The sequence below is a fragment of the Colobus angolensis genome, unplaced genomic scaffold (genome assembly GCF_000951035.1).
Source record: "Colobus angolensis palliatus isolate OR3802 unplaced genomic scaffold, Cang.pa_1.0 Scaffold237, whole genome shotgun sequence".
NCBI lineage: Eukaryota > Metazoa > Chordata > Mammalia > Primates > Cercopithecidae > Colobus > Colobus angolensis.
The window spans coordinates 1,082,779-1,103,899 of record NW_012115566.1 but is presented as its reverse complement, the minus strand read 5'-3'; the positions used below and the strand labels follow the sequence as shown (position 1 = coordinate 1,103,899).

Below are 21,121 nucleotides of genomic sequence, written 5' to 3'. Positions count from 1 at the left end.
AATTTCCTTAGGAAATAATGTATTGCTAAGAGTACTGCAACTTTCAGTATTGACGAGATACTTTTAGTGAATCAGCCCTTTTTTTTTTTTTTTTTTTTTTAGTGGTGAAGGCCATATGAAGACAAAGCAGAGGTATATTTGTAGGTGCTGACCTTGAAGGCTGGAGAAATGTGGCTATAAGTCAACAAGCAACCACCACCACTGGAAAAGGCCAGGATAGGATTTTACCTAGAGTTTCTAGAGCGAGCTGGACCCAGCCCACACCTTGATTTTGGCCCACATACTGATTGTGGATTTCTGGCCTCCAGACTTGTAAGAGAATGCGTATCTGTTGTTTTTAGACACACAGTTTCCGATAATTTGTTACAGTAGCCACAGGAAATTAACACCAGGCACTATGCAATAAATTCCGTATGAACAATTCAAGTATAAGAATTTGTAAGACAGCCGGGCGTGATGGCTCACTCCTGTAATCCCAGCACTTTGGGAGGCTGGAACGGGCGGATCACCTTAGGTCAGGAGTTTCAGACCAGCCTGATCAACATGAAACCCCCATCTCTATCAAAAATACAAAATCAGCTGGGCATGGTAGCGCATGCCTGTGATCCCAGCTACTCGGGAGGCTGAGGCGGGAGAATTGCTTGAACCCAGGAGGCGGAGGTTGCGGTGAGACGAGACCGCGCTATTGGACTCCAGCCTGGGCAGCAAGAACGAAACTGTGTCTCAAAAAAAAAAAAAAAAAAAAGAATTTGTAAGACAGCCTAGTTTCCATAGGCATATTGGATAAAAACTTCTGTCAGCATTGATTTTAATGAAGATGAATGACAAAACAATAAACTCCAGCGCTTTCTTTACTATGATCTTATTTCTGTCATAATTTTTTGCACAATCCGTTTTTATTTTAGGACTCAGTAAAAAATTTGGGCCAAGGAGACCGATACGCTGTCGCCTGCAGTTAAGAGAAACGCAACGAACAACTTTATCAATTCATCACATTATAGTACAGCAGCAACTATACTTTTAAATGATTCGAATCTTGGAGTTTCAAACTGAACCGTTATGTGCCTTTTCTGCGGAGACTGCGGGTCACCTTCTGAATTTTTACCTTCATAAACAGCTACAACTGCGCTCTTTGGCACGGCGCCCCCTTTTTTCGTAGCGTTCCCTCGGCCAAACCACTCGAAACTCGCTTAGCGGCGTCGGGACTCCAGGCAGGCGTCACCTTCCACGGCGAACCTGTGACCCACAGCGTCCCCTGGGGCTCTCGGTCCGCGTGGCCGCTTCCTCTTACATCGGTGACACCTCACTGCTCCCATCAGTGCGAAAGCAACGTGTTGGGGGTCGGGGTGTGTGGCGGCTGAACAGCAACCCGAAGTTCTCTGGTGGCACTGGAGGGAGCTCCAGAGAAGAAGAGGTCGTGGGGAGAAGACCACCTTAAACGCCGCAGGGGGCAACATTCCCCACTGGGGAAAAAGATACGCCTTAAACGCCTAGGGGGCGACATTCTCTACTAGGGAAAGTGCGGAAAGGTATATCCAGGACCCACGGTAGCGTGGCCCAGCGGTCTAAGGCGCTGGATTAAGGATCTAGTCTCTTCGGGGGCGTGGGTTTGAATCCCACTGATACCAAGCACTTTTCATTCTCACTGGGGACAGTTTTCAGGGGAATCCCTTTCCAAATGTTCAGTGCGCATGGTTCTTACGTATCAATCCCATTCTTTCTCTTCTTTGACTTCTGTTTACCAAGGAGCTAGAGATAACCGTCCACAGAACAATGTTCCCCTGTAATTAAGAGGACAGTGTACTCCAGGCGCCTCAGATACAGCAATGAGTGACACAAGCAAAAGGAAAACTTTAATGACACATACTTCTTTATTACAAACAAACGAATGGACGTCCGACCCTTGCAATCTGCTCCTAACTAAAGACAGATTCCGCTAGTTCCCCTGAAGGATTAATTTTGTTTGTTTTTGAGGCAGAATCTCGCTCTGTCGCCCAGGCTGGAGTGCAGTGGCACGATCTCGGCTCACTGCAACCTCTGCCTCCCCGGTTCAAGCTATTTTCCTGCCTCAGTCTCCCGAGTGGCTGGGATTACAGGTGCGCGCCACTACGCCCTGGCTAATTTTTGTATTTCTAGTAGAGACAGGGTTTCGCCACGTTGGTCAGCCTGGTCTCGAACTCCTAGCCTCAAGTGATCCTCTCTCCTTGGCCTCCCAAAGTGCTGGGATTACAGGCTTGAATCACCGCCCCCAGCCTGAAGGATTAATTTATGTTTGGAATCAGCTGCGGTTCTTCCTCCAGCCTCTCTGTAGTGTGCTCACTTCTCGCTTGGACTAGAGAAGAGACAACTCTAGGGAAAGTGCCAGTGCCTTGCCTTACCTTACAACTGCCAGACACATCCAGCCAGGTACCTTCTCTGTGGGCTTCTCAGTACCCCCTATCTCTGTGGTTTCCGGGGGAGCCCTATCTCCTCCGAGCAGTTCTGTCTGCATACTTCCGGTCTGTCTCATTCTCTAGACCTTAGCTTGGAAGTTGTTTCTCCCTGGAAGCCTTCCCTAATCGTCTCTTCCTCCTTCCAGCTTCATAGTTAAAGTTTGGGAGGGTATGCAGAGGATGTGGAAGGGAACAGCACAGAACGTCCTTGCCCCATGGAACTCGGAGTTTAGCGGGGTTCTCATGGGGGTTCACAAGGATTAGATATGTTATTGCCCTAATAGGGGCAAACTCTACTAAAGAGGAGATAGTTTTCTATGTGTAGATTTTGAATGATGTTTCAGATTTAAGAGAATAAAAAGAAAATCATATGAATTGTATGTTAGAAAGAAGGACAATCACAGAATTGTTCCCAACTGGGATTACAGGTGCGGGCCACACTGGCTAATCGTTGTATTTTCAGTAGAGAGGGGGGTTTTGCCACGTTGGCCAGGCTGGTCTCAAACTCCTTACCTCAAGTGATCCTCCCTCCTGGGACTCCTAAAGTGCTGGGATTACAGGCGTGAGCCACCACGCCTGGCCACCTTTACTGATTTTTGAATGCTAGTCCACCTTCTCCATGCTAGAATAATCTTAACTTGTTCAAGTCATGTCATCTTTTAAAAAATGTATATTCCTGGCTTCTGTTTGCTACTATCTCAAGATTTTTCTCACTACATTCATGAATGATAATAGCCTGTAATTTTCTTTTTTAAAAAATTTCCAGCCATGCGCCGTGGCTCACGCCTGTAATCCCAGCACTTTGGGAGGCCAAGGCGGGTAGATCGCCTGAGGTCAGAAGTTCGAGACCAGCCTGGACAACACGGCGAAACCCTGTCTCTACTAAAAATACAAAAAATTAGCCGAGCGTGGTGGCGGGCGCCTGTAATCCCAGCTACTCAAGAGGCTGAGGCAGGAGAATCGCTTGAACCTGGGAGGCAAAGGTTGCAGTGAGCCAAGATTGCACCACTTCACTCCAGCTGGGCGATAAGTGAAACTCCGATCTCAAAAAAAAAAAACAAAAAAAATTTCCTTGTGTTGTTTGTTTTTCCTCATCATTCCCTAATGGTTTGGTATTAAGGTTACACAGTCCTCATAAAATGAGTTTAACATTTGGATTATTTTTCCTCGTTTGTTTAGTAGAATTAACTGGTGAAACCATCTGAGCCTGGAGTTTTCTTTCTGGGAATATATATTATAGGTTCTACTTAAATAATTGGTATCAGACTATTCAGGTCTTGTATTTTTTTCCTGTACTAGTTTTAGAAGAGTTTTCTTAAGGAAATATACCAGATGAACCTGGAAAATCTTTTCACCAGAAAGCAAGGAGGCTATTGAAGACTACTTTAGTCATGTTAAACAAAAAAGGCTTGTGCTGATGCCTATGAAGTAGTCTTACCAAAACCAAATCTAAAACCCCTAGATCTAACTATTAATTTTTAGGACATACAGGGGCAGAGGAACATGTTAAATACTACCAAAGGTGTGCAATAATTAAAATCCAAACTGTGAAACTCAATAGCACCAACCACCTAGTTAATCATTAAATAAATTTCAAGAAAAAAGAGATATGGGGATAACGTATATGTTAAAAGACTTAAGATACGTACGAACTAATCACAATGTATTGACCTTATTTGAATACCTTTTTTTTTTTCTTCTGAGACAGGGTCTCATTCTGTCACCCAGGCTGGAGTGTGGTGGCATGATGATGGCTCACTGCAGCTTTGACCTCCCAATCTCCTCTCCCGAGTAGCTGGGACCACAGTCGTGCACCACCATGCCTGACTAATTTTTGAATATTTTGTAGAGACAGGGTCTTGCTATGTTGCCCAGGCTGGTCTTGAACTCCTGAGCCCAAGTGATTCTCTTGCCTTGGCCTCCCAAAGTACTGGGCTTACAGGTGTGAGCCATGGTGCCAGGCCTGTTTTTTCTCAAATGTTAAGAAAAAAATGGCATTAGAGAAATATTTGAACACCGAATGAATCTTTGATGATGTTGCCAAGTAGATGATTTTGTTTAGGTATGATAACTGTACTAGTGTTAGTTTATTTATATTTTTGGTTTGTGTTTTAGAGATGCAGTCTTGCAATATTGCCCAGGCTAACCTCAAACTTCAGGGCTCAAGGAGTCTTCTCACTTCAGCCTCTTCAATAGCTGGGACTACAGCACAGGCCGTCGTGCCCCTGGCTCTATTATTAGTTTGTTTATTTATTTATTTATTTTGAGACGGAGTCTCACTCTGTCGCCCAGGCTGGAGTGCAGTGGTGTGATCTTGGCTCACTGCAACCTCTGCCTCCCGGGTTCAAGCAATTCTCCTGCCTCAGCCTCCCGAGTAGCTGGGATTACAGGCACCTGCCACCACGCCTGGCTAATTTTTGTATTTTCAGTAGAGATGGGGTTTCACTATGTTGGCCAGGCTGGTCTCAAACTCCTGACCTCAGGCAATCCGTCCGCCTCGGCCTCCCAAAAGTGCTGGGATTACAGGCGTGAGCCACCACGCCTGGCCCATATTTTTAGTTTTTTTAAACAGTCATTATCTCCTATAGACAATTAAATACTTATGGATGAAACACAATTTCTGTCATTTGCTTGAAAATAATCTTAAGCAGAGGGAATGGGTGGGGATACAGATGAAACAAGATTAACCCTGATGTAATAATTGTTGAAGCTGAATGATGTGTACGTGGAGTTCATTTTTCTATTGCCTTTGCTCTTGCATGGATTTGAAGTGTTCTATAATAAAATTTGTTTTTTATTTATTTATTTTTTTGAGACGGAGTTTCGCTCTTATTGCCCAGGCTGGAATGCAATGGCACGATCTCGGCTCACCGCAGCCTCTGCCTCCTGGGTTCAAGAGATTCTCCTGCTTCAGCCTCCCGAGTAGGTGGGATTACAGGCAAGAGCCACCATGCCTGGCTAATGGTCTTGAACTCCTGACCTCAGATGATCCGCCTGCCTCAGCCTCCCAAAGTGCTGGGATTACAGGTGTGAGTCACTGTGCCTGGCCAATAAACTTTATTTTTTTTTAATAGAAGAGGACTATAAAACCTATGGGAAGCTCTGACAGCACGACTATGACTTGCTTATGTTCACTACAGGTTATGTGGCTAGGCCACTTGCTGAGAAACTCCTGATGTATCTTCAGGTCTATTCTGGTTGGATTTCTCACTGAAAACTGTGTTTTGTCTGGGAGGTGAAAGCCAGACCCTCACCTTTCTGGGAGACAAGGAAAGTAGGCTGGAGGCATTGGCATTCAGAATGCTCCTTTTCCCAAATGGAATTCCTGTCCTTGAGTGTGTCTAACCCACATATCCTTTGTTTAACCTTCTTCAGAAAATAAACCTCCAATCTTCTTTGGGCTTGAGGACCTAGGACTCTGCTTGCTTCCTAAATAGCCTTTGACAGACTCTCCTCATTTTAGTCCGTTCATCCTCATTTCCAGGGGTATATGGTGCCACCATTTCTTGAGTCGTTTAAGATTCTATGATGTAAAATAGATTTGTCTTTTTTTTTTTTTAGAAGGAGTCTCACTGTTGCCCAGAGACTGGAGTGCAGTGGTGTGATCTTGGCTAACTGCCACCTCCCCCTCTCCCTCCCCAGTAGCTGGGACTACAGGCACGCGCCATCAAGCCCGGCTGATTTTTGTATTTTTAATAGAGAGACAGGGTTTCACCGTGTTGGCCAGGCTGGTCTCAAATTGCTGATCTCAAGTGATCCTCTCATCTCGGCCACCCAAAGTGCTGGGATTACACATGTAAACCACTATGCCTGGTCAGATTTGTCCTTTACTTGCCCCCTTCAGGCTAAAATCTGGCTTTCTTAGATTCAATGTCATTACTACTTATCCATTTTTCAGTTTCCAAAATTTGTTGTTGTTTCTTCTGTCATTCTTCCTGATTATGAATGGTTTTACTGTAGCATTAGTGTAGTTCTCAGGGAGGAGCAATACCAGATACATGTAGTCAAGCTACAATCCTTACCAAGAAGTATCTTATCATCTTTCTTAAACTTAAATGAAATGGGCATTCTCTATTTCTTTTGTGAAGGTAAAGTAGAAATAATCTCATAATATCAATGTTTCTGGTAAAAATTCTGTGTTTGCATGTAGAATGTAATTAGATTGTAAAAAGTGAGTTTACCTGGTGATTTTTGTATGTAAATTATAAGTTAGACTAACTCTTGTTTGGTAACTCTTCAGAATTAGAACTACAGATAACTTAGGGTTTCAAGCAACATGTTTTATCATTCAACTATGAACCTGACCTTTGAATTTCTTTAGCATTATTCTTACCAAACTTATTACCTTAGGGCAGAATCTGTTCCAGTTGAGTATCTCCTAAATGTACAGATGTCCTGTAGCTTCTACTTGTGGACTGTAATTCTATTCTGGGATAGTTGCAGAACAAGATTAACCCACTGTTCATAAAGTAGTCCTTCAAAATTTTTAAGACATATCTTTTTCGCTAGGTAAAAGTCTAAAATTTACTAAAAAAAATACGCTCTCAAATGTTCATTTTATGTGTTTAGTAAACATCAAAAGACTTCTGGAGGTCAGGCTAGTAATTTCTTTCTTTTTTTTTTGAGATGGAGTCTCGCTCTGTTGCCCAGGCTGGAGTGCAGTGACACAATCTTGGCTCGTTGCAACCTCCACCTCCTGGGTTCAAGCAATTCTCCTGCCTCAGCCTCCCGAGTAGCTGGCACTACAGGTGTGCACCACCACGCCTGGCTAATTTGTGTATTTTTAGTAGAGACAGGGTTTCACCATATTGGCCAGGCTGGTCTTGAACTCCTGACCTCGTGATCCTCCCTCCTCAGCCTCCCAAAGTGCTGAGATTACAGGCGTGAACCACCGCACCTGGCCCTTATCTGTGATTTCTAAACCTGTTCTCTTCCTGCCTCCCTTTTCACTTTGAATCTCAGCAATCCTGATATAATACAGAGAAGTACCATTCTAGCTTTATGTTAAAAAAAATTGCTAAAAATGGTGTTTATAAATTAAAAACTGTTTTGTGCTGAACTGAGGTATAACTTCATGTCTGAAGGATGTGGTGCACGCATATGGGAATTGCCTAGGAAAGCCTGAGCACAGAATTTACTAGTTATGTGATCCTGGGCAAGTTTGTTCATCTTTCTGTGCCTCAAATTCCTGATCTCATAGGGATGTTGTATGGATTTAAAAAGTATAAATGTGTAAATCCCTTAGAACAATGCCTAGGACACAGCAAGCACTAAGTGTTTATTATTATTAGGAAGTGATTGATAAACTCTTGGAAGTAAATGTGCTCACTGAAAAAATACTGAATAAGAAGGTAAAGGACAATATCTTTGGGGAATCTCACAATTAAGGGTCAGGAAATCAGGAATAACTAATATAGGAGACAGAAGGACCAGCCTACGAGGTAGGAAGTACAGAAAGTAACACCAGAATTGTTATACTCAGGCACTGGTCAAAATACTGACTGCTGAGGTCTGAGAAACAGTTACTGGAGAGAGGGATTTCCTACTCCCATCAAGTTCATGGGTTCTCCATACTTGATGTTTTCTTTTCTTATGTCCAGTAAGATTTGAGCTCACTCGAAAAGCTTTCCCACACTCCTCACATTCATAAGGTTTCTCTCCAGTATGAACTCGCTTATGTCCAATCAGAGCTGAGCCCTGACGGAAGGACGTGCCACACTCACTGCAGGTGTATGGCTTCTCACCAGTGTGGATTCTTTTGTGTTGCCTCAGGACTGAACTATGATGGAAGGCCATTCCGCATACCTCACATTCGTGACGCTTCTCTCCAGTGTGAATTCTTTGGTGATTGGTCAAGTTTGACTTCCCACTGAAAGCTTTCCCACACTCCAAACATTTGTAAGGTTTCTCTCCAGTGTGGATTCTCTGATGGACGGTAAGGCAGTGCCGATCTTGGAAGGTTTTCCCACAATCTCCGCATTGATAGGGCTTCTCCCCGGTGTGCTCTCGTTCATGAGCCCGGCGCTTACAGTTATGATGAAAGGCTTTCCCACACTCCTCACACCTGTAACGTTTCTCTTCAGTGTGGATCCTTCTGTGTTTGGTGAGTTCTGCCTTGATGCTGAAGTCTTTTCCACACTGGGGGCACCCATAGTGTTTCTCCCTAATATGGATTCGTTTGTGCTTGCTTAGGTCTGAGCTCCGACTGAAGGCCCTTCCACACTCGCTGCACTCATAAGGTCGTTCCCCAGTGTGGATTCTTATGTGTTTGGTGAGGTCTGAACTCCCGCTGAAGGCCTTCCCGCACTCCTCACATTCATATGGCTTCTCTCCAGTGTGGCTTCTGCCATGGATGGTAAGGGAATGCTTAAACTGGAAGGCCTTCCCACAGCAGTTACATTCGTAAGGCTTCTCTCCAGTGTGGATGAGCTGATGCATACACAGACGGTTCCTGGTCTTGAAGGCCTTTCCACAGTCCCTGCACTCGTGAGGCTTCTCCCCACTGTGGGTTTTTTTATGTCGGCAAAGAGCTGATCTGCTGTTGAAAGCCTTCCCACACTGGGTGCAGTTAAAAGGTTTCTCCCCTGTGTGGATTATCTGGTGCACAGAAAGCTGATTTCTGGTCTTGAATGCTTTCCCACACTCATCACACACATGGGGTTTCTCAGCAGAATGAATCTGCTCATGGAGAATTAAATCTGAGTGCCAGCTGAAGTTTTTGCCACACCTGGCACATTCATGGAGTTTCTGTACTGTAAGAACTCTATTACATCGACTGTATTTTGAGTTTGGATTCAGGTTATTTCTAAGCACCTTCTGGTTCTTTCTTTTTTTGCAGGTTACTTCCTCAGAGCCTTCTTTCTCTTCTCTCAGTTTCTCCCTTATAGGTGTTTTCCATTGATTCTCTACTTTGACTTCCTGAACACAAACTTCTCTGACCTCAGGATCCCAGGAATCAACTTTTAGGAGACTGTTAGATTTCATCCAGTAGGCTTCTTCATTTTCAAAAATCTGTTGTTGTGAACTTGCCTTTTCATTCTCAGGCCACATCTTATCAGATGACACTTTAACAAGAAAATACAAATGTCAGAGGAAAGGAAATAAGTGAGATGGGAGGGGTGAAGCAATGTTAAGCTGTTCGAAGAGTAAATAACTTTTTTGTGCTGGAAAAATTACTAACATTGTGGCCAAAAGTCAGAACTGGCTGAAATGATGAAAAGTATTGAGATATTTTGTTTTTTATTTTTATTTTTTTTGAGATTGAGTCTCTCTGCCGGCCAGGCTGGAGTACAATGGTGCAATCTCAGCTCTCTGCAACCTCTGCCTCCCAGATTCAAGTGATTCTGCTGCCTCAGCCTCCCGAGTAGCTGGTTTTACAGGCGCCTGCCACCATGCCTGGCTGATTTCTGTATTTTTAGTAGAGACAGGGTTTCACTACATTGGCCAGGCTGGTCTCAAACTCCTGACCTTGTGATCCACCTGCCTCGGCCTCCCAAAGTGCTGGGATTACAGGTGTGTGCCACCACGCCCGGCCTTGAAATATTTTAAACTCAGCACACTTTATAAAAAATCCTTAAAAACCTACTCCTCCTCTATAGTCTCTTAGTTTAGTGAGTGTAAACTCTGTATACCTAGTCATCTAAGCCACAAAACGAAATAATCTTCAATTCTCTCTCTCTCATATTTACCCAGCTAACATTTTACAAATCCTACCTGTGAAGAGAGTTACAGAGGAGGTGCTGAAATGCTGATGCAGTCCCTTTTCAAGAAACTGTCTGCTTTGCTCCCAAGGGTGGGCCCTGGAGAGTCATATTTCTGTTATGTGACTCAGCACATCTGGTTGGGACAGATTAGATCTGTACAACACCTGACCCAAACCAGGCCAGATTCTCTCATCCTGGACTTTAGAATTGTGATCTGAAGGCAGGTAAGGCCAGCTCTAAGAGTAGCTCAATCTTTAGCGCTTAAATTTGAGAACTAGTGCTGGTGGGATGGTATTTGGTACAGACCAGGGAATATTTTGTCATCTGGTCCGAGAAGCAGAGAGGTCAATTTGCCTAAAAAGAAGAATGAAGCTGACTCACAAAGATGCAGGGAATACAGTTGGAAAGAGGGCCCTGATGGTTTCGAGTCTCTTCTAGGTCCTGACACATACCTGCCCTTAGGTCCCATGACACATCCTGAATAACAAATAAATTCGTGTTTTTCTGCTTAAGCTAGCTTGGGTTAATTTCTATTGCTGGCAACTAAAGACTCCAAATACATCTTGTTAATATTATCTCTGAACTCTATCTCTTCCTCTTTATTTCCACTGCCAGAGCATTCTCACTCACTAATTGCTATATCCCTCAAACATCCTTTAGCCTGAATCCCTTCTAATCCATCCTCTACACTGCTTCCAGATTATTCTTTCTGAAAATCAAGTCTAATCATGTCACTTTTTAGCTTAAAATACTTCAATGGCACTCCACAGTTAACCAGACAGGAAGAACGTAAAGCATACGTCAAGAGTCCTGGCTCTAGAGTGAGACTGCCTAGGTTCAAATCCTAGTATGACACTTAATAACTCTTAATACCTGTGTGAACTTGGGAGGACGCGTTCACTTCTCCTTTGCCTCAGTTGCTTTATCTATAAAATGAGCTCTAGGGCCGGGCGCGGTGGCTCAAGCCTGTAATCCCAGCACTTTGGGAGGCCGAGACGGGCGGATCACGAGGTCAGGAGATCGAGACCATCCTGGCTAACACGGTGAAACCTCGTCTCTACTAAAAAATACAAAAAACTAGCTGGGCGAGGTGGCAGGCGCCTGTAGTCCCAGCTACTCGGGAGGCTGAGGCAGGAGAATGGCGTGAACCCGGGAGGCGGAGCTTGCAGTGAGCTGAGATCCGGCCACTGCACTCCAGCCTGGGCGACAGAGAAAGACTTCGTCTCAAAAAAAAAAAAAAAAAAAATGAGCTCTAGGCTACCTATGATAATTAAATGAGTTAATGTTTGTAAAGCACATGCCACACTGAAGTACTTTAATCAATATCAGCTGTTATTATAAGTTCAAGTTTTGCAGTTTAAATTCCTGGAGAAAACCCCCAAAAAACAGATATCATATCATGATCTTGCCCCTTTGTACTACTTATGAACCTCCCCAAAGCTATTCGAAGTCCCTTGCTCTACTCATACTGAACAATTCACAGTTCATATTCTTTTATTCCTCAGTGCTTTCTCACATGTTATTCCTTCTGCGTAGAATGCCTCTCACCTGTCTCAATTTATGAGCACTGGAGTAACTGATACACAGAAGGGTGATAAATATTCTGCGCTTTTTTTTTTTTTGAGGTGGAGTCTCACTCTGTGCCCCCGGGTTGGAGTGCAGTGGTGTGATCTCGGCTCTGTCTACTGGGTTCAAATGATTCTCCTGCCTCAGACCCCCCAAGTAGCTGGGATTACACCCAGCACGCACCACCACATCCAGCTAATTTTTGTATTTTCAGTAGAGATGGGGTTTCACCATATTGGCCAGGCTGGTCTCAAACTCCTGACCTCAGGTGATCTGCCCATCTCGGCCTCCCAAAGTGCTGGGATTACAGGTGTAAGCCACCGTGCCCAGCCTCTGAGTTTGTTTTGAAGGCCAAATTGCAAAAATTTATTAGATAGGTTGCAAAGAACCAATTAGATAATGACAGAATAATTGCCCAAATAGTTTGTCATTGTTTCAATTTTCTTTTCCTTAAGTTTCCTAAATGGGTTTCCTTTCTGGGCCCTTTGGGCTGGACGATCCACTGAGAATGTTCCATAACCATCATGTCACATGGAAAATCAAAGGGAACTGAAAGTTTCTCTATTACTCACCTGGGTAGGAGCAGCTTAGGGACTCCCTGTCCTGTGGATCCTGCATACAGGGCTCTACTCCTCGCTCCAGATGAGAGATTAAAGGAGGTTTAGGAAATGGAAATCCTGGTTGCAGAGAAGAAATAAGTGTGTAGAGTAACATATAACTTAATGCTTAGCCCTGATCCTTCTGTTTGCATATGGAAACAGGAAATAAATGTTAATTTAGAGAAAAGGGGTTTTCAGGGCCCTAGTAACACGTAAAAGAACATGTTTGGGGACTTTCTCGGAAAAGTCACACTCAGAAGGAAAGAGAAGGTTCTGGGAAACAGTCATTTGGGCGTGTTTCCTGTCTTTTATTTTATTTTGTTTTTGTTTAGGAGAATGGGAATCTGTATAGGAAGACTATCAGTTTCAGGCACCTAGAAGGCAGTTCATGACTAGGAGTGGAATACAGAACACCTCATAAAAAAATGAGAGGCTTGAGGAAGCAAGAACCCAGGGAAAACAGAAGCGAAGTGTCTCCTTTTCACTCAGGCAGACTCTCATTCCAAATCAAAAAACAGCAGCTAGGTTAGCCAAAAATTATCTTGCTATGTAACAGAGGCAACTCAAAACTCTTTAATTTTTGGGCAAGATCCTGATGATAAAGAATAGGGACTCTGACTTTCAATATGAGACCTCATATACATCAATAAATAAAGCAATTAAATAATAAAAAAAGAAGGTAGAAAGCATTAAGTGCAGGGAAGGGCCTTACCAAGTGATACCATGTTCCCATAATTTTCCAACATCACATGCTTATAGAGATGCCTTTGAGCGTAGGTCAGACTCTGCCACTCCCTGTTAGTGAAGTTCACAGCTACATCCTCGAATGTCACTGACTCCTGAAATAATATGCTCCTGTTATCCTGGAGAAAACACCATAGTTTCCTCAGGAAACAGAGGCAGAAGAAAGGAATTTGCAAGGAGGAGGTTTATAGATGTGAAAGGCTCTTCTCTTTTGTTGGATATTTATAAATGAGATGAAAGGGAGCATGGGGTTTTGATAGCAAAAAATAAAGAGAAAACAACCCACAAGTGGTTTATCATGCAACAAAATGTTCCTTATGAGAGGGAGAACCCTGATTTAGGAGTTGCACAGCCAGAGAACGCACTGAAAATAAGGCCATATTTTGGAGGTAGTGATGTATTTTCAAGGAGGAGGAAAAGGGCCTCAGCTCACTTGGGCTTGGCTCATCAGTGTGATATCTGCTTGCAGCAGGTTTCCTTGGCTTCCATCTTTAGTGAAGGCAGGATACTGAGCAGGTAATAGAGCTGAGGGAAGATAAGTAAGTCAAGAGTCAATTTAGCACAGTATTACTCCTGCATTCACCTTCTCTTCCTCAAATGTAGAAGCTTCTGCAGCTCTAACCTAGGGTTTTAGGCTACTGCCTTACAGTTTCCTTCCTCTTCATTATTTTTCTAGTCTCAGCTTCCAGTGTTGGGCATCTTCCAGTGTTGGGCATCAGGCCCTGGCACAGCAGCCAAGACAGCTCTTGGAAGTGCACTCTCCTCCTCTCTCACCTACTATGTTTTCCTGTGCTCTCTGCCCTGGAATAAACTTCCCCCTCGCCAAACATCTGGTAAAAAGGCCCAAATCACTTACTCCCTGGTTTTGAATAACCCTTCTTCTTGTATTTGAATACTGAAGTCATTTCTTCCAAAATACTTGGGGTAGAAGGAGAGTGAAAGAGTGTGTGTGTGTGTGCGTATGTGTTGAACAAAAGCATCCAGAGATGCTTACTTCTTCTGGTAACTTAATGGCTGGTCTACCTCCAGTAGTTTGTTACAAATTTTTTTCCTTACTCTTATTAGAGAAGGATCATTCTTCCCGATTTTGCACCTCTTTCCCACTAATTCCCTAGTACCAAGCTATCCTCCCTACATCAATACAGTATAGCACACACAGCATTTTAAAATGCAAAATAAACTTTATTAAGAATGTCCAAGTGTTCAGGTATAATCCATATGATTGGGTGAGAAGTAGTTTTTATTTTTATTTTTTTTTGAGACTTCGTCTCACTCTGTCGCCCAGGCTGGAGTGCAGTGGCACCATCTCACCCCCCTGCAAGCTCCACCTCCTGGCTTCACGCCATTCTCCTGCCTCAGCCTCCCAAGTAGCTGGGACTACAGGCATCCACCACCACTCCTGGCTAATTTTTTGTATTTTTTAGTAGAGACGGGGTTTCACCGTGTTAGCCAGGATGGTCTCAATCTGCTGCCTTCATGATCTGCCCGCCTTGGCCTCCCAGAGTGCTGGGATTACAGGCGTGAGCCGCCATGTCCGGCTGAGAAGTAGATTCATATTACTAATTAATAGGGCCTGACTTTATTCCTTGCAGGCCAGCTCAATCTTTCTGTAGCTTCAGTGTTTAAGGTGCCTTATTTTTCTTGATAGTTTATCAACACATCCCTAAGTCCAAATCTGAATAATGGCTTTCTGCTATTAAGACACCAGCAGGGTGAAAGTAATCCATTGGTAAGATTTTAGGATCACCCTTTGGCTTTAGACCTTCAAGACTATCATTTCATTTCTACCAAAACCTGATTTTAAAACCAAGCTGATTTCTTTTCACTGAAATTGCCCAAGAAGACTCTTCTTTAGTTTCAGCTACTTACAACTATTGACCAAGACCAAGGCTGCATCTCAGTAGTGGTGGTTCCATACAGTTTTTTCTCTGTCTCACTCTAAAAGCTCCGAGTTCCTTTATAACTGTCTCAAAAAGTCTAAACTCACCTGGATGGCACACAACTCACAGAAGACACATGTTTGTGCCTTGTTAATGTTACATAACAGTTCTTTTCCTTATAACACTAATACACTTAAAGCTCTCAATTGGATGTTTTCAAGCATTATTTTATTATGAATATTTTCAAATACATAGAAAAATTGAAAAAATTATATAGTAAATATCCATATACCAATCACTTACATTCCAGAATTTACGTTCTGCAGTATTTGCTTTATTGCATATTTATCCATTTATCTATTCCTCTATCTGTTCATTAATGTATTTTATTTTTTGAGTAATTTCAAAGTATGTTGAAAGCATCAGTACACTTTACCCCTAAACACTTTAACATATATATCATTAACTGGAAGTTCAATATTTGTTTACGTTCTTTTTTGAGGTAAAATTTGCATATAATGAAATGCACATGTCTTAAATGTACCCTTAGAGAAACTCTGACAAAAGCATACCCCTATGTAACTCATTCTCCTCCATATACGTCCCTACTGGTTTTTACCGTATCTTCTTCACAACTGGGAAAGGCTGTCACTCATAGTGATTCATAAGCTTTATTTTTTAGCTTTAGCTTTAGAAATTGAAAGGTTAGTTATTCCTCTTAAAAGTGAATTTAGGAAACAGGCTACATGAAAAAACAATATAAAACTTTTTGTTAGAGCACTATACAGATATTTTGTGGGATGAGATTAATACATTTGTATTGTATTATATGATAGGTGGCTATAGAATTTCTGATCCTGAAAATCTACCACAGCAGATTTCAAGATCTTTTGAGAAAAAAAGGACTGGGAGACTCGTGCATCCGAGTTTAGCAATAGCTATTATTTTCTATTTCTAAATTTATAAAAAAGTTATGTTTCATATTATTAATTCTCATTTGTGATCCCTTGTACAGCAGAATTTCAGGATTCCTCCTCTGGATGTTTCAACAATATATCTAGAAACACATTTTATTTTTATTTTTTGCAGGTAACATATACTAAAAGCTTACTTTTGAATGTGCTACTCCTCTGTCCAAAAGTCTGTGCCTTTCTGGGTCTGATTTTATGACTCCTGAATTGCTATATACCATCTCCTAGGTTGCACCTCCAACAGCATTTTTTTTTTTTTTTTTGAGACAGAGTCTCACTCTGTTGCCCAGGCTGGGGTGTAGTGGCATGATCTCAGCTCACTGCAACCTCCGCCTCCTGGGTTCAAGTGATTCTTCTGCCTCAGCCTCCTGAGTAACTGGGGTTACAGATGCATGCCACCACACCTGGCTAATTTTTGTATTTTTAGTAGAGATGGGGTTTCATCATATTGGCCAGGCTGGTCATGAACTCCTGACCTCAAGTGATCCACCCACCCAGGCCTCCCAAAGTGCTAGGATTACAGGCCTGAGTCACTGTGCCTGGCCCACCATCAGCTTTTATACAAATCTTAACGACTTTTCCTCCTCACGTAAGCCACCAAAGAGCACAAGGCTTCAATGGGAAAACTTTTGCTTCCTCTTGTGTCACTGCTTTATTTTATATTTCGGAGATATCTACACATCATTTAAAAGTATCAGGGCTCCAAAAAGGTCTGCAGAAATAAAATTGTATATATTCAAATTTTACATGTTGGCAAAATTATGCTTGGGTAGGAATTACTGAATTATACCACAAGTTTTACAAGTGTAAAATATTATGTGCGAATATTTACCATATATCTCAAGTTATACAAATAGTAAATGTCTGACTGCACTGAGTCTCTCTGATAAATTGCTTTATAGAATCTTTTATAAATTGATTTTTTTTAAATTTAAGATACAGACAAAAACTGAATATTTAGTTCCTCTAAGATATTGATCCAAGCCTAGTATAGAAACGAAATAAGACTTTCTATAAATGCTCATTAATGAACAGATTTTTGGGCCCCAGTGTGGCATTTTCCACCCACTCTGTGTCCTTACTCCCTTCTCAGCTGCCATGACTCCTGCCACAATCTCCTGTGTACCTCACCTCTTTCCTGAGGCAGCTGGGTATCCTGGGGGGTCCAAAGCAGCTGGCTTGGTGGTCCTGAACTCTCATCTGACAGCACAACCTATCGCAAGGCATAGAATGAATTCAGGGAAGTTATGAAGGTGAGAAAAACACATAGGAAGATGCAATCAACCATACAGGTCTATCCATGGAAACTGTCTCCCAGAAATACCAAAAGAGGGAAGAAAATAATGGACTCAGTTCCTAGTATCTTATGAAAATTAGAAATGGCATCTACAACTACAAAGCTTTAATGATCACCAGGTCAAGCAGGAAAAACAGTATCTAGGAGGAGATACCTCCAACAGTATCTAGAGTCAGAAACACCACCACTCACATTGCTTTCCTTCTTTCTTGGACTCATTTCTCCTTCTTCCTCCTTGTGACGTATCACAGACCCTCCTCTTCTTACCTCCTGCATCTTTTTACCCAGGTTTCTTTAACAGTCTTCCACTGCTGTCCCGGTTTCTTCCTACTGGTCAGATCCAGTTCTCAAACAAGCTGTGAAGTGGCTTCAGTTGATGCCAGCCTCCTTTGGAGAACACATATTTTGGTGGTGCCAGCCAAAGGGCCCTTCTGACCCACAGGGCAGCTGCTGTTTGGCTTAATGTGTCAAACACTACCCTGGATTTGGGTTTCATTAGCAACACTAAACCAGCTGTGATCTCACTTCTTGTTTCCTTGCATATTTGGTGATGGGAAAAGAGGAATGTGACCACAGAAAAAAACAGGGAGTCACGGAGAACCTGAGGCAGGAAGACAAACTAAAAATGTGAACACATCTAGAATACAATCTCTATTGCTAACACCTTTTTCTGAGCCACCGTCACCTGCTATCTCCCCTCCTTTCCATTACTGTGGTAGCCTTCTAACTGGTCTCCTTTCTTCAATCTTTGCCTTACTCCTGTCTTTCTTAATAGAGCAGTCTGAGTGGTCCGTTTACAACTTGAGTTGGATCATTTCATCTTTCTGCTGAAAACGCTCCAGTGGCTCAACCTTACTTAGAATAAAAGCTGAAGTTCTTACAGAGGTATACAAGGCCCTATTGAATGTGCCCACTACTTCTAACTTCCTCTCCTGCTCACTCAAAATAAAAGCTGAAGTCTTAAGAGTGGCACACAAGTCTACAGGATGTGTGATTCTCAACACCTTCTACTCTTTTCCCACTCCCTCAATCTTCTTCAGCCACACCGACCTTCCTTCTCTTCCATCTTAGGGCCTTTCCATTGGCTGCTCCCTTCACCTCAAGCGATCTCCACGGCTAATAATCTTGCCTCCTTCAAGTGTTTTCTTATATGTCATCTTCCCAAGGAGGTCTACTCTAAATACCTTATTTAAGATTGCAACTTATCCCCTCCTTCCAACCCTGACGTGCCTTACCTTGCTTTACATGAATTCTTCTTTTCTCTATAGCGCTTTATCACTTTCCAATATGGTGCATAAGTTACTTATTAATATATACACTGTTTATGGTCGTTCTACCCTCGCTACAATGTAGGCTTTTAGGCTCCGTGAGGGCAGGAATTTTTGTCGTCTTGTTCACTGTTGTATTCTCAATGCCTAAAACAGCGCTTGCAATAGTATGTGCTGGATTAAAAATTAGCTGACTGAATGAATATACGAATGGGTGCTGTAGAGAAGAATAAAAAGAATGGGTCGGGGGTGACAAGAGCAAAACTCCGTCTTAGAAAAACAAAAACAAACAAAAAAACAGAATGGGTCAGGGGCCCCTGGGAAGAAGAGGAGGGGAGGAGGTAGGGCAGACAGGCGGGAAAAGCTCATTTTGGGGAATGGCTTCGAGGGAGGAAACCGCAGTAGACCCCCCTCCTCAAATCTGGCCCCAAATCCCCGCCCCTGCCTGCAACCCCAGGGGCCGGGGTATTTAGGTGAGGGGGGCGGCGGCGCCAGACTCCTCTCATCTGCAAATCCCGACCCACGCCTGCCGAAAGCACAGACCTTCCCGCAGATACTCTCCCCAAGAAATGAGAAACAGAACTATACAGAAGCTCCACTTCCTAGTCCGCCAATTATCATTTCCGGTGATTTTCTAGGAAAGGCATCAACTCTCTGGTGTAGGCGTTCCCTCAAACTCTCCGCCCTTCTCGTCGCGGCTCAGCCTTCTAGGAGTTCTCGTGCGTTTATGGCGGGTGCAAAGTGGGTGCAGAAATGTTGCACTTTTGCCCCAGTTTTCCCATGTAGAGGAACCTCTAGATAGGAATGGACAGAAGTTTTGTGACAAATATATGAAAAAGTTACTTTTAAATATTAACTAAGAAGACAAATAATTGATTTTTTTTTTCAAAAGCAAAGATTAAGCCTAAGCAGAAGTCGAAAGAAAAGTATAATTAACCCGCATATACCCATCATTTACATTTAAAAATACATAAAATTCTGCCATACTTGTTTCATCCATCTCCATTTTTTTATTGCTGAAACGTTGTAAAGCAAACCCCAAATATGTTACTTTCAACTTCATTATGCATTTCTTTTATTTATTTATTTATTTTTTTTGAGACGGAGTCTGGCTCTGTCGCCCAGGCTGGAGTGCAGTGGCCAGATCTCAGCTCACTGCAAACTCTGCCTCCTGAGCTTACGCCATTCTCCTGCCTCAGCCTCCCGAGCAGCTGGGACTACAGGCGCCCGCCACTCGCCCGGCTAGTTTTTTGTATTTTTTAGTAGAGACGGGGTTTCACCGTGTTAGCCAGGATGGTCTCGATCTCCTGACCTCGTGATCCACCCGTCTTGGCCTCCCAAAGTGCTGGGATTACAGGCTTGAGCCACCGCGCCCGGCCGCATTTCTTTTAAAAAGGATATTTTCCTACAGAATCACAATACTATTATCCCATTTAACAAACTAATTCCTGGTTATCATCTAATACCAAGTCCATATTATATTTCCCTAAGTATATACATATGCTTCTTACATTTGTTTTCTTTTTCATTCAAGATCTAAAGTCCGTATGTTTAATTTGGGCATGTGTCTTAATTCTTTCAAAATTCACATCTGAATTAGTTCCTCCTTCCATCCTTCTCTTCCCCTGCCCCTCATATAGTCAACTAATTGAACACATTGGGACATTGTCCTAAATGTTCTACATGCTGGCTTTGTCTATTTGTGTCCCCATTTTATTAGTTTCTCTAGCCTTATATGTCCTGTAAAACTTGATGTTACCTCTAAAGGTTTGATTACAGTTAGGTAATCTACTGTTAAATTACAGTTTAACTTTGTTGGTAAGAATCCTTAGGTGGTGCTATATACTTTTTGCCATACATCAGGGAGCATATAATGTTTTTGATGCTAAGATTGACCAACGGGTTTAATACTTGATAGCTGAATCCCTCCATGTAAACTTTCCCACTGGTTTTTAATCTGATAGATTCAGCCACTGATGATTTTTGCCAAAATCAACCATTTCAATAGAGGTTGTAAAACTGTTAATTTTTCTAATTCAATAAGTTTTTCACATTTATTAGTTAGAATTCCTGTATAAAGAAAAACTTTCATTCATCAATTTAACAACTCAGGGCTATTTGGTTATCCTGAAATGTAGTTTGTACAGGAAAGACAGACTGTTTAATTTTCAACATAATTGCCAATTTTCAGAAAAAGCAGTTGTGCCTTAGGTGCCATCAATGGTAACCATCTTACAAAATGTGATAGCCGTCCTACAAAATGCCTGGCTGGGCCCTGCTGTCCAGCATTCACATCCTTGTGTAGCCCCCTTCCACATTGTACCAGGGTTGGTTTGTGTGACTGGATGATCTGGTAAAAGTGGCTATGTTTTTTTTAAATTTGTTTTGTTTTTTGAGGCAGAGTCTTGTTCTGTTGCCCAGGCTGCAGTGCAGTGGTACGATCTTGGCTCACTAAAATCTCCACTTCCCGGGTTTAAGTGAGTCTCCTGCCTCAGTTTCCCAGATAGCTGGGACTACAGGCATGCACCAGCATGCCCAGCTTATTTTTATATTTTTAGTAGAGATGGGGTTTCACTATGTTGACCAGGCTGGTCTTAAGCTCCTGGTCTCAAGTGATCTGCCTGTCTTGGCCTCCCAAAGTGCTGGGATTACAGGCATGAG

At 42.7% G+C, this 21,121-nt stretch overlaps 1 protein-coding gene across 2 annotated transcripts; it reads right to left on the bottom strand.

Annotated features, from left to right (window-relative positions):
• Positions 1-7,697: 7,697 nt before the first annotated feature.
• Positions 7,698-17,637, bottom strand: ZNF311 (zinc finger protein 311). 2 transcript variants are annotated; one of them, XM_011944880.1, is made up of 6 exons: positions 17,460-17,637; positions 17,027-17,108; positions 13,478-13,569; positions 13,013-13,185; positions 12,274-12,378; positions 7,698-9,496 (listed from the first exon to the last, which is right to left on the bottom strand). In XM_011944880.1, the coding sequence occupies exons 4-6, from the start codon at positions 13,044-13,046 to the stop codon at positions 7,911-7,913; spliced, it is 1,725 nt and encodes a 574-aa protein (XP_011800270.1). In that variant the 5' UTR covers positions 13,047-13,185; positions 13,478-13,569; positions 17,027-17,108; positions 17,460-17,637; the 3' UTR covers positions 7,698-7,910. The 2 variants fall into 2 exon arrangements, with proteins under 2 accessions (XP_011800270.1, XP_011800269.1); XM_011944879.1 differs by having other exon boundaries at positions 13,013-13,139.
• Positions 17,638-21,121: the final 3,484 nt, after the last annotated feature.